This window comes from Prionailurus viverrinus, chromosome D4 (assembly GCF_022837055.1).
Source record: "Prionailurus viverrinus isolate Anna chromosome D4, UM_Priviv_1.0, whole genome shotgun sequence".
NCBI lineage: Eukaryota > Metazoa > Chordata > Mammalia > Carnivora > Felidae > Prionailurus > Prionailurus viverrinus.
In genome coordinates this window covers 5,485,457-5,503,161 of record NC_062573.1, presented here as the reverse complement: position 1 = coordinate 5,503,161, position 17,705 = coordinate 5,485,457, and the positions used below count along the sequence as shown (strand labels likewise).

General features: G+C 37.6%; 1 protein-coding gene across 2 annotated transcripts in view; it reads left to right on the top strand.

Moving 5' to 3' along the window:
* The window catches only part of RABGAP1 (RAB GTPase activating protein 1), a 171,342-nt gene that overhangs the window by 48,043 nt on the left and 105,594 nt on the right, over positions 1 to 17,705 (top strand). For both annotated transcript variants that reach the window (XM_047829198.1, XM_047829199.1), the window contains 4 exons: positions 1,791 to 1,901; positions 2,579 to 2,645; positions 9,983 to 10,085; positions 10,979 to 11,148. In XM_047829198.1, coding sequence (XP_047685154.1) covers positions 1,791 to 1,901; positions 2,579 to 2,645; positions 9,983 to 10,085; positions 10,979 to 11,148 — 451 coding nt within the window. The remainder of the gene's footprint in view (positions 1 to 1,790; positions 1,902 to 2,578; positions 2,646 to 9,982; positions 10,086 to 10,978; positions 11,149 to 17,705) is intronic.

Genomic DNA, 17,705 nt, shown 5'->3' with positions numbered 1-17,705 from the left:
TTTCGTCCCTGAAAAAGTATACTTCTTACGTTAATTAAAATTAGAAATCTACTTTCCATTTAGCCCTTGGGAAGATGGAGCATTTTCACTTATACCATTCAAAGCACTTTTTTGTCTCATTTAATCTACCACCTAACCCTATTAGATATGCTGGGTATTTAATATATTCCTTGTTTTATGGGTAAAGAAACCCAGAGAAGTTAAGCCTGGACCTCAGTATTGTAATTTATACAGTAGGAAGTAAATGTGAAATTATTTGGGTGGATCCATTCAGTGATATAATGACAATACTAGAAATACAATCCAGGGGCGCCTGGGTGGCACAGTTGGTTAAGCCACCCATTTCGGCTCAGGTCATGATCTCGGGGTTCACAAGTTTAAGCTCCACATCAGGCTGACACCTCAGAGCCTGGAGCCTGCTTGGAATTCTGTGACTCCCTCTCTCTCTGCCCCTCCCCTGCTATTTCTCTCCCTCACCTCTCTCCTCTCTCAGTCTCAAAAATAAACATTAAAAAAAAAAAAAAAAGGAAGAAATTTAATCTAGAGTCCCTGACAGTAATGAAGCGAACTTCCACTGCTTAACAGTCTCCACTCTGCTTCCTGTTAATATAGTTTTTCCTTGCACTTCAGCCTTAGGACACCGGAAGCAACTTTATATCTTTTGTCTTTTTAAATACTGCTGAAAGGTGGGATTATGTGTATTTTCTGTGTCAGCACGCACAGAACATAAACACTAGTGTATCTGTTGTCAGTTGAAAATTGATAACCTGTCTATATCCTTATAGATGAAATTTCTGTCAACCACAAATACTTTTAACAGTTTGGTATGAAGTTTTTCTTTGCAGATGTTTGTCATTTCTAGACTCCTTTGATAAGGTTCTTTGATTTTCTAATCTGTTTCATGCAGTGTTTTTGAGTTGGTTACTGTGTAAGTGCAGATGGTCTTCAAACTAATTTTATTTCTTCAGAGCCACTTTTTAGTTTGAGTAGGTACTCAGAACTCTCATGTAGCCTTTTCTAATATCTTCTAATGGTTCTGCTGCCATTTTTTTTTTGAGTTGTATAGCACTAAGACATAATTTATATTTGCTGCATGTTGGCTGATTGCCATAGGCAGATGTTTGCCTTTGAGAACAAAGGAGCTAGAGCAGGTGGTGTGTGAGAGAGTAGGAGATTATTTTGGTAAACTCTAATTTTAAGGATATTTTCAACTTTTTTCTTAAGGTAATGTTTAACTGTATCATTAGTATTGTTTTTATAATGCCTGCACATGTTTACAGTGTTATCACTGCTTGAGGGAAGTGTTAGGCAACAGCTTACTTTTTGGCCATATCTTATATCTCTGTTATTTTTTGAAGGCACCTTGTTTTGAAATTCAAGGACTCCATGATTAGGTATTTTTTCTTTATTTAAACAAATAAGGCAATAATTATTAAAAAAACCTGACTAAACTGAAAAGAAACTAGTGTTTTTTTGAGTGTCTGTGCTAGATGCTGTGCTAAGTGCTTTACAAATATCTAACTTAATTTTTACAGCGACAGAAAATTAAAAAAACTAAAGACACATTTTAGGGAGCATAAGAGTGTTTTTTTCTAGCTTAAATACATTGTTTAGCGGATTACTTTCAGTAATGGTAATATTTTTACATTAAGAGGCAGATGATGAGTTTTAAATTTCTGTTATGATTTGAAAACCAGGCACAGAAAAGAATCCTAGATTCAAGAGAAGTTGTTCTAGTATATGTCATAAGAAAATACTTTGCAAAATTAATGAAACATGTTGTCCTACAGTGCAGTTCCTAAGGAGAAGGACAGACAATGCTTTAAACTTCGCCAAGGAACTGATAAAAAGATTGTCATCTATGTGCAACAAACAACTAATAAAGAACTTGCCATTGAAAGGTAAACATTTTTAGTAAATTCAGCTTAAATATAAATTCTAGTTTTTATCAGTCTAGTGGAGTAACCATATACTATATTCAAAAATGTATTTGCAGGGTGCCTGGGTGGCTCAGTCGGTTGAGCATCCAGCTCTTGAATTCAGCTCAGGTCATGATCCCAGAGTCATGGGATCGAGCCCAATGCTGGGCTCTGTGCTGAACGTGGAGCCTGGTCGAGATTCTCTATCTCCCTCCACTTTTCTGTCCTGCACGCACTCTCTCTCTCTCTCTCTCTCTCTCTCTCTCTCTTTCTTTAAAAAACACACACACACATATATATGTATATATATATATATATACATATACATATACATATACATATATCTATATTCCCATATATATGAAAAATGTTATTCTCTGGGGAATTCTTTTGGTTATTGAAGTGAATATTTCATTCACTTTGACTTATCTCCCATAAATCTGCAGCTAATATGCTGACTTCAACTGTGTGATAATAAAAGCCAAGCAGAATTTGTTTATGTAAATTCAAGAATTAAGGGTTATTTGGGCAGTAGTTAATTTGTTAATAATTTTAATGTGTCCTTTATCCATCAAGAAGAATTTTAGGTGACCTAATTTAAACATCTTGTTTGTGTTATTTTTTTTCCAAATTTATGTCTCTTCTCTTTTTTTTGGCAGGTGTTTTGGTCTTCTCCTTAGCCCAGGAAAAGATGTACGAAATAGTGACATGCACTTGTTAGATTTGGTAAGGATTGCTTTTTTAAAAAAAATTTTTTTATTTTTATTTTTTAAATATGAAATTTATTGTCAAATTGGTTTCCATACAACACCCAGTGCTCATCCCAAAAGGTGCCCTCTTCAATACCCATCATCCCCCCTCCCCCCTGCCACCCCCCGTATCAACCCTCAGTTTGTTCTCAGTGTTTAAGAGTCTCTTATGTTTTGGCTCCCTCCCTCTCTTTTTTTTTTCCTTCCCCTCCTCCATGGTCTTCTGTTAAGTTTCTCAGGATCCACATGAGAGTAAAACATATGGTATCTGTCTTTCTCTGTATAACTTATTTCACTTAGCCTAACACTCCAGTTCCATCCACGTTGCTACAAAAGGCCATATTTCATTTTTTCTCATTGCCAAGTAGTAGTCCATTGTGTATATAAACCACAATTTCTTTATCCATTCATCAGTTGATGGACATTTAGGCTCTTTCCATAATTTGGCTATTGTTGAAAGTGCTGCTAGAAACGTTGCGGTAAAAGTGCCCCTATGCATCAGCACTCCTGTATCCCTTGGGTAAATTCCTAGCAGTGCTACTCCTGGGTCATAGGGTAGATCTACTTTTAATTTTTTGAGGAACCTCCACACTGTTTGCCAGAGCGGGTGCACGAGTTTGCATTCCTACCAACAGTACAAGAGGGTTCCTGTTTCTCCACATCCTCTCCAGCATCTATAGTCTCCTGATTTGTTCATTTTAGCCACTCTGAGTGGCATGAGGTGGTATCTGAGTGTGGCTTTGATTTGCATTTCTCTGATGAGGAACGACGTTGAGCATTTTTTCATGTGCCTGTTGGCCATCCGGATGTCTTCTTTACAGAAGTGTCTATTCATGTTTTCTGCCCATTTCTTCACTGGATTATTTGTTTTTCAGGTGTGGAGTTTGATGAGCTCTTTATACATTTTGGATACTAGCTCTTTGTCTGATATGTCATTTGCAAATATCTTTTCTCATTCCGTTGGTTGCCTTTTAGTTTTGTTGATTGTTTGTTTCCTTTGCAGTGCAGAAGCTTTTTATCTTCATGAGGTCCCAACAGTTCATTTTTGCTTTTAATTCCCTTGCCTTTGGGGATGTGTCAAGTAAGAAATTGCTGCGGCTGAGGTCAGAGAGGTTTTTTTCCTGCTTTCTCCTCTAGGGTTTTGATGGTTTCCTGTCTCACATTCAGGTCCTTTATCCATTTTAAGTTTGTTTTTGTGAATGGTTTAAGTGGTCTAGTTTCATCCTTCTGCATGTTGCTGTCCAGTTCTCCCAGCACCATTTGTTAAAGAGGCTGTCTTTTTTCCACTGGATATTCTTTCCTGCTTTGTCAAAGATTAGTTGGCCATATTTTTGTGGGTCTAGCTCTGGGGTTTCTGTTCTATTCCATTGGTCTATGTGCCTGTTTTTGTGCCAATACCATGCTGTCTTGATCATTACAGCTTTGTAGTAGAGGCTAAGTCTGGGATTGTGATACCTCCAGCTTTGGTCTTCTTCAAAATTACTTTGGCTATTCGGGGCCTTTTGTGGTTCCGTACAAATTTTAGAATTGCTTGTTCTAGCTTCGAGAAGAATGCTGGTGCAATTTTGATTGGGATTGCATTGAATGTGTAGATAGCATTGGGTAGTATTGACATTTTAACAATATTTATTCTTCCAATCCACGAGCATGGAATGTTTTTCCATTTCTTTATATCTTCTTCAGTTTCCTTCATAAGCTTTCTATAGTTTTGAGCATACAGATCTTTTTCATCTTTGGTTAGGTTTATTCCTAGGTATTTTATGCCTCTTGGTGCAATTGTGAATGGGATCAGTTTCTTTATTTGTCTTTCTGTTGCTTCATTATTAGTGTATAAGAATGCAACTGATTGCTGTACATTGATTTTGTATCCTGCAACTTTGCTGAATTCATGTGTCAGTTCTAGCAGACTTTTGGTGGAGGTTATTGGGTTTTCCATGTATAATATGTCATCTGCAAAAAGTGAAACTTGACTTCATTGCCAATTTTGATGCCTTTGATTTTCTTTTGTTGTCTGATTGCTGATGCTAGAACTTCCAACACTATATTAAACAACAGCAGTGAGGGGCGCCTGGGTGGCGCAGTCGGTTAAGCGTCCGACTTCAGCCAGGTCACGATCTCGCGGTCCGGGAGTTCGAGCCCCGCGTCAGGCTCTGGGCTGATGGCTCAGAGCCTGGAGCCTGTTTCCGATTCTGTGTGTCCCTCTCTCTCTGCCCCTCCCCCGTTCATGCTCTGTCTCTCTCTGTCCCAAAAATAAATAAACGTTGAAAAAAAAACATTTAAAAAAATAAAAATAAAAAAATAAACAACAGCAGTGAGAGTGGACATCCCTGTCATGTTCCTGATCTCAGGGAGAAAGCTCTGTTTTTCCCCATTGAGGATGATATTAGCTGTGGGCTTTTCATAAATGGCTTTTGTGATTTTTAAGTATGTTCCTTCTATCCCGACTTTCTCGAAGGTTTTTATTAAGAAAGTTGCTGAATTTTGTCAAATGCCTTTTCTGCATCGATTGACAGGATCATATGGTTCTTATCTTTTCTTTTATTAATGTGATGTATCACATTGATTGATTTGCGAATGTTGAACCAGCCCTGCGGTCCAGGAATGAATCCCACTTGATCATGGTGAATAATTCTTTTTATATGCTGTTGAATTCGATTTGCTAGTATCTTGTTGAGAATTTTTGCATCCATATTCATCAGGGATGTTGGCCTGTAGTTCTCTTTTTTTGATGGGTCTTTGTCTGGTTTGGGAATCAAAGTAATGCTGGCTTCATAGAATGAGTGTGGAAGTTTTCCTTCCCTTTCTATTTTTTGGAACAGCTTGACAAGGATAGGTATTATCTCTGCTTTAAATGTCTGGTAGAATTCCCCTGGGAAGCCATCTGGTCCTGGACTCTGTTGGGAGATTTTTGATAACTGATTCAATTTCTTCGCTTGTTATGGGTCTGTTCAAGCTTTCTATTTCTTCCTGTTTGAGTTTTGGGAGTGTGTGGGTGTTTAGGAATTTGTCCATTTCTTCCAGGTTGTTCAGTTTGTTGGCATATAATTTTTCATAGTATTCTGATAATTGCTTGTATTTCTGAGAGATTGGTTGTAATAATTCCATTTTCATTCATGATTTTATTTTGGGTCATCTCCCTTTTCTTTTTGAGAAGCCAGGCTAGAGGTTTGTCAATTTTGTTTATTTTTTCAAAAAACCAACTCTTGGTTTCATTGATCTGCTCTACAGTTTTTTTAGATTCTATATTGTTTATTTCCGCTCTGATCTTTATTATTTCTCTTCTTCTGCAGGGTTTCGGGTGTCTTTGCTATTCTGCTTCTATTTCCTTTAGGTGTGCTGTTAGATTTTGTATTTGGGATTTTTCTTGTTTCTTGAGATAGGCCTGGATTGCAATGTATTTTCCTCTCAGGACTGCCTTCGCTGCATCCCAAAACGTTTGGATTGTTGTATTTTCATTTTCATTTGTTTCCATATATTTTTAAATTTCTTCTCTAATTGCCTGGTTGACTCATTCATTCTTTAGTAGGGTGTTCTTTAACCTCCATGCTTTTGGAGGTTTTCCAGATTTTTTCCTGTGGTTGATTTCAAGCTTCATAGCATTGTGGTCTGAAAGTATGCATGGTATGATCTCGATTCTTGTATACTTATGAAGGGCTGTTTTGTGACCCAGTATGTGATCTATCTTGGAGAATGTTCCATGTGCACTCGAGAAGAAAGTATATCCTGTTGCTTTGGGATGCAGAGTTCTAAATATATCTGTCAAGTCCATCTGATCCAATGTCTCATTCAGGGCCCTTGTTTCTTTATTGATCCTGTGTCTAGATGATCTATCCATTGTTGTAGGTGGAGTATTAAAGTCCCCTGCAATTACCACATTCTTATCAATAAAGTTGCTTATGTTTGTGATTGATTGTTTTGTATATTTGGGGGCTCCCGTGTTTGGCGCATAGACATTTATAATTGTTAGCTCTTCCTGATGGATAGACCCTGTAGTTATTATATAATGTCCTTCTTCATCTCTTGTTACAGCCTTTAATTGAAAGTCTAGTTTGCCTGATATAAGTATGGCTACTCCAGCTTTCTTTTGACTTCCAGTGGCATGATAGATAGTTCTCCATCCCCTCACTTTCAATCTGAAGGTGTCCTCAGGTCTAAAATGAGTCTCTTGTATGAGACAGCAAATAGATGGGTCTTGTGTGGTTTTTTTTTTTTTTTTTTTTTTTTATCAATTCTGATACCCTATGTCTTTTGGTTGGCACATTTAGTCCATTTACGTTTAGTGTTATTATAGAAAGATATGGGTTTGGAGTCATTGTGATGTCTGTAGGTTTCATGCTTGTAGTGATGTCTCTGGTACTTTGTGGTCCTTGCAACATTTCACTCACAGAATCCCCCTTAGGATCTCTTGTAGGGCTGGTTTAGCGGTGCTGAATTCCTTCAGTTTTTGTTTGTTTGGGAAAACCTTTATCTCTCCTTCTATTCTGAATGACAGACTTGCTGGATAAAGGATTCTCGGCTGCATATTTTTTCTGTTTATCACATTGAAGATTTCCTGCCATTGCTTTCTGGCCTGCCAAGTTTCAGTAGATAGGTCTGCCACTAGTCTTACCGGTCTCCCTTTATATGTTAGAGCATGTTTATCCCTAGCTGCTTTCAGAATTTTCTCTTTATCCTTGTATTTTGCCAGTTTCACTATGATATGTTGTGCAGAAGATCGATTCAAGTTACGTCTGAAGGGAGTTCTCTGTGCCTGTTGGATTTCAATGCCTTTTCCTTCCCCAGATCAGGGAAGTTCTCAGCTATGATTTCTTCAAGTACATCTTCAGCACCTTTCTTTCTTCCTCCTGTGGAATCCCTGTTATACGTATATTATTGTGTTTCATCACATCACTTAATTATCTAATTCTCCCCTCATTCTCCTGGATTTTTTTATCTCTCTTTTTCTCAGCGTCCTCTTTTTCCATAATTTTATCTTCTAATTCATCTATTCTCTCCTCTGCCTCTTCATTCCAAGCTGTGGTCGCCTCCATTTTATTTTGCACCTCACTTATAGCATTTTTTAGCTCCTCATGACTATTTCTTTTTTTTTTTTTTTTAAATTTTTTTTTTTCAACGTTTATTTATTTTTGGGACAGAGAGAGACAGAGCATGAACGGGGGAGGGGCAGAGAGAGAGGGAGACACAGAATCGGAAACAGGCTCCAGGCTCTGAGCCACCAGCCCAGAGCCCGACGCGGGGCTCGAACTCACGGACTGCGAGATCGTGACCTGGCTGAAGTCGGACGCTTAACCAACTGCGCCACCCAGGCGCCCCCTCATGACTATTTCTTATTCCCTTGATCTCTGTAGCAATAGGTTCTCTGCTGTCCTCTATGCTTTTTTCAAGCCCAGCGATTAATTTTATGACTATTATTCTAAATTCTTGTTCTGTTATATTGCTTAAATTGTTTTTGATCAATTCGTTAGCTGTCGCTACTTCCTGGAGTTTCTTTTGAGGAGAGTTCTTCTTTTTGTCATTTTGGATAGTCTCTGGGGTGGCGCGGAACTGCAGGGCACTTCTCCTATGCTGTCTGGAGTAACTTGTGTTGGTGGGCAGGGCCGCAGTCAGACCCAATGTCTGTCCCCAGCCCACCGCTGGGGCCACAGTCAGACTGGTGTGTACCTTATCTTCCCCTCTCCCAGGGGCAGGACTCACTGTGGAGTGGTGTGGCCCCTGTCTGGGCTACTTGCACACTGCCAGGCTTGTGGTGCTGCTTCTGTGGGATCTGGCGTATCAGCTGGGGTGGATCCGCATGTTGCACAGGGCGGGGAGGGGTAGGCTTAGCTCACTTTGCCTTTGGTGGTCTGCTGCGGCAGGTGCCCTGTGGCACTGGGGGGCAGACCCGTTGGAGGGATGGATCCACAGAAGCACAGTGTTGGGTGTTTGTGGGTGCAAGCAAGTTCTGTGAAGGGAACTGGTTACCGTTGGGATTTTGGCTGGGGATGGCGAGGGAGATGGCGCTTCCTAGCACCTTTGTTCCCCGCTGAGCTGAGCTCTGTCTTCCGGGGCTCAACATCTCTCCCTCCCGGTGTCCTCTTGCCCTCCCTGCTCTCCGAGCAGAGCTCTTGACTTGTAACATTCCAGATGTTAAGTACCACTGGATGTCAGAACTCACTCCATCTGGCCCCTCTGCTTTTGCAAGCCAGACTTGGGGGCTCTGCCTTGCCGGGTGGGCTGCCCCTCCACCGCCCGGCTCCCTCCTGCCAGTCCGTGTAGCGCGCACCAACGCTATGCCCTTCCTGCCCTCTTCCGGGGGCCTCTTGTCTAAGCTTGGCTCTGGAGAGTCCATTCTGCTAGTTCTGGCGGTTTTCTGGGTTATTTAGGCAGATGTGGGTGGAATCTAAGTGACCAGCAGGATGAGGTGACCCCGGCGTCCTCCTACGCCGCCATCTTCCTCTTTGTACCCTGTCTTTCTGTCCTGGAGGGGGCCTTCCAGAGAACCAGGCACCCCACAAGTGCTAAAGCCATGAGCTCTGTCCAAGTCACAGAGTTTGAGGTGTGGCGTTCTCTGCCCAGTCCGCATGGGCTTGTTGCTCCTCAAAGTGGGCGTGAGCCCCGCCCCCTACACAGGCTGCTGCCTTGTGACTCCCACAATCCTTTTTTTTTTTTTTAAGTTAATATACTGTCTCCTTGATAATGTTTTCACTTTATCTCAGCCTGAATTTGGTGTTAAAGCACGTTTATCAAAGTGTTCTTGTGAGCTATAATAGCAGTAAACAAAGATAAGGGTATTTCCTTATTTCTGAATTGCTATTTACTAGTCTGGTCTTAGACCCATTTAGTCTTAACCTTGGTTTCTTGACTGTATAATAGTGAATAATCCTTGTTTATAATTTAGGGTTGAAGTGGGAGTCAGAAAATTCGTGACAGAAGTGTTTACAAACTACTGTGAATTTTATAAAAGTTGGTGGTATTAGTATTGTTGCTTTTATGTGAAAATCTTTATTTTCAAAACTAAAATTTATGTGATAATTATTCACTTGACAACAGAATTCAGCATAGACTTAGGTGGTTAAGTTTCTCTGATGTTTGTACAATTTGATACAATCTACAAGCATTTACTTTATAACTTTCAGGAACAATTATATAAACAGTTGGCACATCTTTAATTTTAACTGTAATTAGTGTCATTCACGTATATTTCTACCTTTTTAAAAAATATCTGACCCTTTCATACTATATTTTTGCAATTTCTCTATTTTCTAAAGGCAGCAAAATGGCAGTTAGCAGTTAACTTATTTTGGCATTTATGTTTGTTTTTATTCTTTTCTTCAGGAATCTATGGGCAAAAGTTCTGATGGAAAGTCCTATGTCATCACTGGGAGTTGGAATCCAAAATCTCTGCCTTTTCAAGTTGTAAATGAAGAAACTCCTAAAGGTGATGCAGATTGCTGACACCATGAACAGAAATTTTAGTCCCAAGAAGATACCCAAACCTTAGGACCACTTATTTCACAAATATCCAGTGTTTTTTTAAATTGTAGTGAAACCAAAGAATTTGTATAGGTCTTTGAGGTTGTTATGAAATTTAACTGTAAACAAAGTATCATTTTTCCCCACTTCCCCCCCCCTCTTAATTTTTCCCTTTCCTGCTTTTTTTCTACTTATGTATTGTATACAAAATTCTAAGTTTTATTTATTTTTGTAGCAATAATATATGCATATATGGTTAAAAATTAAAAGGATATGTAAGGAAAAGTAGAAGTCTACCACGGTCCTCAGGGCCCCGTCCCAAGGGGACCACTGTGACCAATTTTTTATGTAGATTTTCAGATACTCTGTGCTCAAGGTGTTTCATCCTCCTCATGAATGTCATTTAGTGGCTGTATAATATTCTGTCCTGAAAAATGTAACCTTGTAGTGCCTCTTATTGAGCATTTATTTTCCCCTTCATTTTTTCTTGTTATTCACAGCACTATAGGTAAATGGATAAATCAACCAAGATTTTAGAAATTGAGAATCCCCTGTATGGGTAAGAGTGGCATGAATAGGCCGTATGCACTTTTACAAAACAATCTGACAGTATGTTTCATAAACTTTAAAGTATCTAATGCTGTCTGTCACTAGTTCCAAGGAGTGTACCCAAGCAAAGAATTCTCAATACAGAAAAAGAACTTTCAAAACAGTAATTTATGTGATTATTTTAGATTTTTATTTAATTGATATATTACTTTAAGGTATCTTGAAAGTTTGTTACAAAAGTGATTTAACAATAATTGTATGAGCAAATGTATTTCCATTTTTTTATTTGCTTTTCCCCTCTCTTTCTAGATAAAGTGCTGTTTATGACCACAGCTGTTGATTTGGTAATAACAGAAGTACAGGAGCCTGTTCGATTTCTCATAGAGACAAAAGTCCGTGTTTGCTCACCTAATGAGAGATTATTCTGGCCCTTCAGCAAACGTAGTACCACTGAAAATTTCTTTTTGAAACTAAAACAGGTACTATTCTTTTTTGTAACTATGGGAGGGGAGTAGATAAGAAAGGAGAAACTGTTTTTGAAGCTGATTTATCATTATGCTGTCCCTTAGATCTTTAAGCAGTCACATGTATTTTAAACATACTAAGAGGAAAAATTGCCTTTTATTTTTACCCACCTATTTATCATTTTTTTTGCTCTTCATTTCTTCCTGAAGAACCAAATTTCTGTCTGATTTCACTTGCCTTTAATCCAAAGACCTTACTTTAGCATTTCTTCTAGTGCTGATCTACTAAAGGCATAACTCGTAGAGGAACTTCCTTTTTTAAAATTTACTTATTCTCAAGTTAGTCAACATACAATGTAGTCTTGGCTTCAAGAGTAGAACCCAGTGATTCATCACTTACGTATAACAGAGTGCTCACCTCAACAAGTGTGCTGCTTAAATGCCCATCATCACCATTTCCCTCATCCCTATCAATCCTCAGTTTGTTCTCTGTGTTTAAGAGTCTTTTATGGTTTACCCCTTTCTGTTTTTATCTTATTTTTCGTACCCTTCCCCTATGATCATCTGTTAAGTTTCTCACATTCCACATATGAGTGAAATCATGTGATACCTGTCTCTGACTTATTTTGCTTGGCATAATACCCTCCAGTTCCATCCACATTGTTGCAAATGGCAAGATTTCACAGAAGAACTTCTTTATCTGAAAATGTTTTTATTTCACTTGCATTCCAGTGGGATATTTTCACTGGCTGTAGGATTCTGTGTTGACATTTTTTTTTTTTCAGCACTGTGAAGATGTCATCCCACCATCTTCTGGCTCTCATTGTTTTTGATGTGAAGTCAAAATGCATTTATATTGTTCCTCTGTATGTAATGAGTCATTTTTTTCTGGCTGCTTCTAAGATTATTTTTTATCTTTGGTTTTCAGACATTTAAATATGATGTGTCAGGTGTTTTATTCTTTCTTATCTTCCTTGGGATTTGCTGAGCTTCTTGAATTTTTAAATTTATGTTTTGTTTTGTTTACCAGTTTTGAGGGAAATTTGGTCTTTCAACCTTTTATCTGGCCCCATCTCTCTTTTCTCTCATAGGATTCAAGTTACATATATTTTAGTCCTTTTGATATTATCCCAAAGATCTGTTTTGTTTTTTGTTTTTTTGTTTTTTTTTTTAATTTATTTATTTTTTTCTGTTTTCTTCAGGTATAGGAGACTCTGTTTTGCTCTATCTTAAAGTTGGTTTGCCCCCCCCCCCCTTTTTTTTATCCCCAGTTTGCTGTTAAGCCCATTCAGTGAATATTTTTACATTTCAGATCTTATATGTCCATTTGCTTTTTTTTATACTTTCTTATAAGATTTCTTTGTTCTTTTAAGCAGATTTTCTCTTACATCCTTGAGCATGTTTATAATATTCTTTAAAAATTCTTAACTGCTGATTCTAATGTCTGGTGAGTCACATTTTCCTTTTCTTTGTCTAGTAATTTTGTATTGTGTAGTAGACATTTTCAGTAATAGATTGTTACGGTCTGTTATGTTGTGGTCTCTTAGTTTAAGAAAAAATCTGTCATTTAATTTGCTCAAAGTCAAATTCCATTCTCTTTTTCCTATGGTGGGCAGCAGATGAACTGTTTCCTTCCTTTAGCTTCTCTTGACTTCAGTTGCCCCACTACTTCTCCCTTTTTTGCTTTCCTTTGTATCAAAACTTATTGAAAAAAAGCAAGTTCATAGTGACTTAAATTGCTAAATCTGTGATCAGTCTGAGTTTTCATCTTCCTTGGCCTGTCAACAGAATATGATACAGGTGATCACTCCTGCCTTCTTATCCCTCTTTCACTGTCACTTTCAGGACATCTCCAATTTACCATGTCCAAGAAGATCACATTATTTCACCTCCTGACCCCCAAAATACTTTACTTGTTTGTCTTTACTATTTCAGTTCATGGATATCTTCTCCTAATTATTGCTTAGGCCAAGAATTTTACTTTTATTTTTTTATTTTTATTTTTTTTATATCTTTTGATTATTCATAAAATTTTTTTAATGCTTATCTATTTTTTGCGAGAGAGAGAGAGAGAGAGAGAGACAGAGCGCAAGCAGGGGAGGGGCAGAGAGAGAGAGGGAGACACAGAATCCTGAGCAGGCTCCTGGCTCTGAGCTGTCAGCACAGAGCCTGACGCGGGGCTCAAACTCACAGACTGCGAGATCATGACCTGAGCTGAAGTCTGGTGCTTAACTGACTGAGCCACCCAGGCACCCCTTACTTTTATTTTTTATACCCATATCCACTCTGTCAGGAAATTCTATTTACTATTTTACTTTCAAAACATATCTAAATATGGCTACTTCTTACCATATAGATTATGTTAACCTCACATCTGAATCATCACTTTTACCTGAGTTACTGTAGTAGCATCTTCACTCATCTCCCTGTTTCTTTGTTTTCCCTGCTTTTGATATGTTCTCAACATAGCAGCCTAGGATAAAATCAGGTCATTTTTCTGCTTGTAACCCTTTAAACCTATTTTACTCTATAAAAACTAGAGTCCTTACAGTGTTCTTATAAGACCCTATCCAGTCTGCGGCTGTTTAGATCATAAACTAATTTCTCTCTTCCTGGTCTTGTTTGCTTCCTTGGCTCTAACCATGTGCTTAGGGCCTTTGCTATTAACTATCTCTTCTGCCTAAAATGGTCTTCCCCCTTTTCCCACTTGCTGTTATTCGCCTCCTTCAAGTCCTCATCTTTAAGTTTTTGCTCAGATTTACATCTTAACAATTCATGACTGCCACATTTAATACTGCAGTTTGTCCACTCTTCCACTGGTGCTGCCAGTCACCCCCACCCCCATGCTAATATACATATTTTAAATTTTGTACAAGACTTTTAACTTCCAATATATGCCATATAATATACTTAATTTTATTTTGCTTATTATCTGTTTTTCCTGTTAGAAACCTCTACTAAGGCAGCATTCCTGATTTGCCTTGTTCACTGATTTATCCCAAGCATCTAAAACCTAGTAGTTCTCAGTAAATATTTGTTGACTTGATTTTATTTACATGTTCAATCTTCTGTTTTACAAAATTCTAACATTGCTTGTCAATTTAATTGAATGTACTTAAAAAAATTTTTTTTAATGTTTTTATTTATTTTTGAGAAAGGAGAGACAGAGTACTAGTGGGGAAGGGCAGAGAAAGAAGGAGATACAGAATCGAAAGCAGGCTACAGGCTCTGAGCTGTCAGCACAGAGCCCAACATGGGGCTCGAAACTCACAAACTGTGAGATCATGACCTTAGCTGAAGTCGGAGGCTTAACTGACTGAGCCACCCAGGCGTCCCTTGAATGTACTTTTTGATAGCGATAAATATTTTGATTGCAGTGTATTTATTCCAAGTTAGTCCTTTTGGTTATAGTTAGAAAAAGGTGGCAAACATCACAGGAATAGAGATTTCTCTTCAGTGTTTTCTTAGGAGACAGAAAGTAAACCTGGGTCCTAGCACTGTTTTCCCAGGTCTTCACTGTGGCAGCAGAAAAGAATTAGCATAATGTTATCAGCTCTGGAGTCAGAGTATATCGATTTTACCACTAACTAGCTTTATGACTTTGAGCAAGTACCACCAACTCTGTGAGCCTGTTTACTCAACTGTAAAATGGCAGTGTTTTAATCTTGCTCATAGTGTTATTATGACATTAAGTGAGAAACCGTACAACACACTTGGCACATAGTATGTTCTTCATACATTTTAGCTATTATTCAGAGGACTGTGGAACCTTAGTGGGACAGAGGAAGAATAAAAAATTCTAAATCATGAAGTCAGAACAACATTGATATTAGTGGATCAGCCCAAGAGGAAGAACACTTCAGAAAGAAACCAATTTACAGGTATCATTTTAAAAGTTTAGGGAGTAGGGATGATTCTAAAGTTTGTAGAGTTAGAGATGATAAACAGAAATTAATTCTATAATAATTTTAGTACAAATTTGTATGTAAGCAAACATATTCTCTTTAGAGTTCTGTCTCTTTTATCTTGGTGAACATAAGATTCCTCTGATCTTACTTTTCCCTTGAGGTCTTATACAACTTTGGATTCAAAGACTGCGGTGAGTTTATAGGAATATTATATGGTTTGGTCTACTATAATGTATCTAAGTAGGCTAACAAATGACTTGGCAGGGTGAACTCTCCAAAAACACATATACCTGAGACCTAGTCTGATAGACTACTCTAGACTCTGTTAAGGTTATAAGCTAAACATAGACTGAGCTGTCAATATTTTCTTTGCAAAAAGCAGAAGTTTATATGTGGAAGCTAGGAGGAGGGCAAGGAATTCCTGAGAATAATCTTTCATTTTTCTCCTTATTTGGGTAAGTCTTACTTTGGTGGGGGAGGAGTTTTGTGAGGGGTAAGGAATGGGAAAGAAGAGAGAGAGTGTGAAGAATTTGAAGAACTTTGTTGCTGTCTTAGGGCACTTAGAACACTGTTAATCTCATTCCTTGTAACATCATAAACTAAGTTTATTTCCTCCTTTACATTCGTGGCATTAAAAAGTAATAGCTATAGTGGTTGAGGGCCTACTGTAGCTGTCACTATACTAGCAACTTTGCTTTTTTCTGTCTTATATACTTTTCATAGTGATCCAGTGAGGATAATAGTATTTTCATTTTATAGATCCAAAGATGTAAAATATTTTATGGAATATTGTGTGAACAAAATGAATACCCAGGCCTTCTAAGAGTCTCAGGATTCTTTCCATAGGAACATGCTCCCTTTGTCTTTCTTTAAGAGCATTTTTAGAACTTACTTAAATTAAGCAGAATTTAAAATTTTAACCCTTTTGCAGTTCTCATCAGACAGAAAAGGAAACAATGCTGCCGACCAAATTTTTTAAATATATAGCATATAGTTTCTGTTTATTGCTGTCAGTATGGGAAAATAATTATAGAAATGTTTTTTTGGTTTTTTTGTTTTTAAATGTTTATTCTTGAGAGAGAGAGCAAGGGAGAGAGAGAGAATGAGTGGGGGAGGGGCAGAGAGACCTGGGGAAACACAAAATCTGAAACAGGCTTTGGGCTCCGAGCTATCAGAACAGAGCCCAACGCAGGTCTCAAACTCAGGAATGGCAAGATCGTGACCTAGGCTGAAGTCAGACACTTAACCGACTGAGCCATCCAGGCGCCCCTAGAAATGTTTTTTTTAATACATGCTTAAAAATTGATTCTTTCTCCTATCCCTAAAATTATCTGATGACTCAGTAACTCCTCTGTAGCCTGGAAGTCTTCCCAACTGTGCGGTTTATTATATTAAGATGGCATCATATCAGAGAAGAAACTTAAATTTAGTGAGGAAAGAATGATTGTTTTCTTGGATTTTAATTTTTAGATATCATTTACTAAAAGAGGAGGAAACTAATCTGAAGACTAAATATTCCATCAGTATCATAAGGTGAAGTTAAGACCAGCTAAGCATTCTTAGAACTATAGAATTACAGAATTTTATTGCCAAAGAGACTGCAGGGATCTTAAAATCTTTTATGAAATTATTTTATAAATGAAGCTGATGTCTCCATTGGCCAACATCATATAGACAAGTTATTAGCATAACTGTACTGGAAACCTGGGCCTATTATTTCTGTTTGGAGTGTGTGTGTGTGTGTGTGTGTGTGTGTGTGTGTGTGTGTGTATGTGTATGTATGTATATAGGGATATGCACTGAACCACTATACCTCGCAAAATAAAAAATATGGAAATGCTTTCTATAGTAGAGATCTTCAATTGCTAAATCAGGAGACATGTGATATCATAGTATTCCATTATTCCTGGGAAGTGTCACTGGGATTAGGTGGTGACCAGTGGATTTTTCCTTTGTAAAAATAGTTTTGTTTTTGTATTTAGCAAATAAATTTGGGGTGGTTCTTGGCAACTTCCAACTACCCAGTTCTCTACAACTTTCTAACTAATGATTTTAGTATCCGTTGATAATCCTTCCCTAAATCAGTTAAGCTCATTCACATAATTTCAATAGTAATTTAATATTACAGGGTTTTCTTCTTTTCTTTTACTTTTATATTTGTTTCTAATATTGAGTATCTTCTTAATTACAGTAATAGTAATGTATTCTTTGCTTTATCCTACTTTATTGAAGAATTCAAAAAATAACAGTATTCCAGGAAATACCATTAATACAGATCTTTATTTATTATTCCTAGCAAATTTATAACAAAATCTTTATTTTAATTTTACAAAAAAACTTGTAAAATGTTAAAAAAAAAAAGGTACTATTTATTGAATGTGTTTTTGAAATATAGATTTTAGTTATAAAATTTCAGTGAGGACAAGCTTATATATTAATAAATTTACTGATGAGGTAATTAAGCATTCATTAATAAACGTGCACCATTTCTTTTTTTTTTTTTAATTTTTGTTTTAATGTTTATTTTTGAGATAGAGACAGAGCATGAGCAGGGGAGGGGCAGAGAGGGAGACATGGAATGTCAGCTCAGAGCCCAACATGGGGCTAGAACTCACGGACCATGAGATCATGACCTGAGCCGAAGTCAGATGGCCAACTGACTGA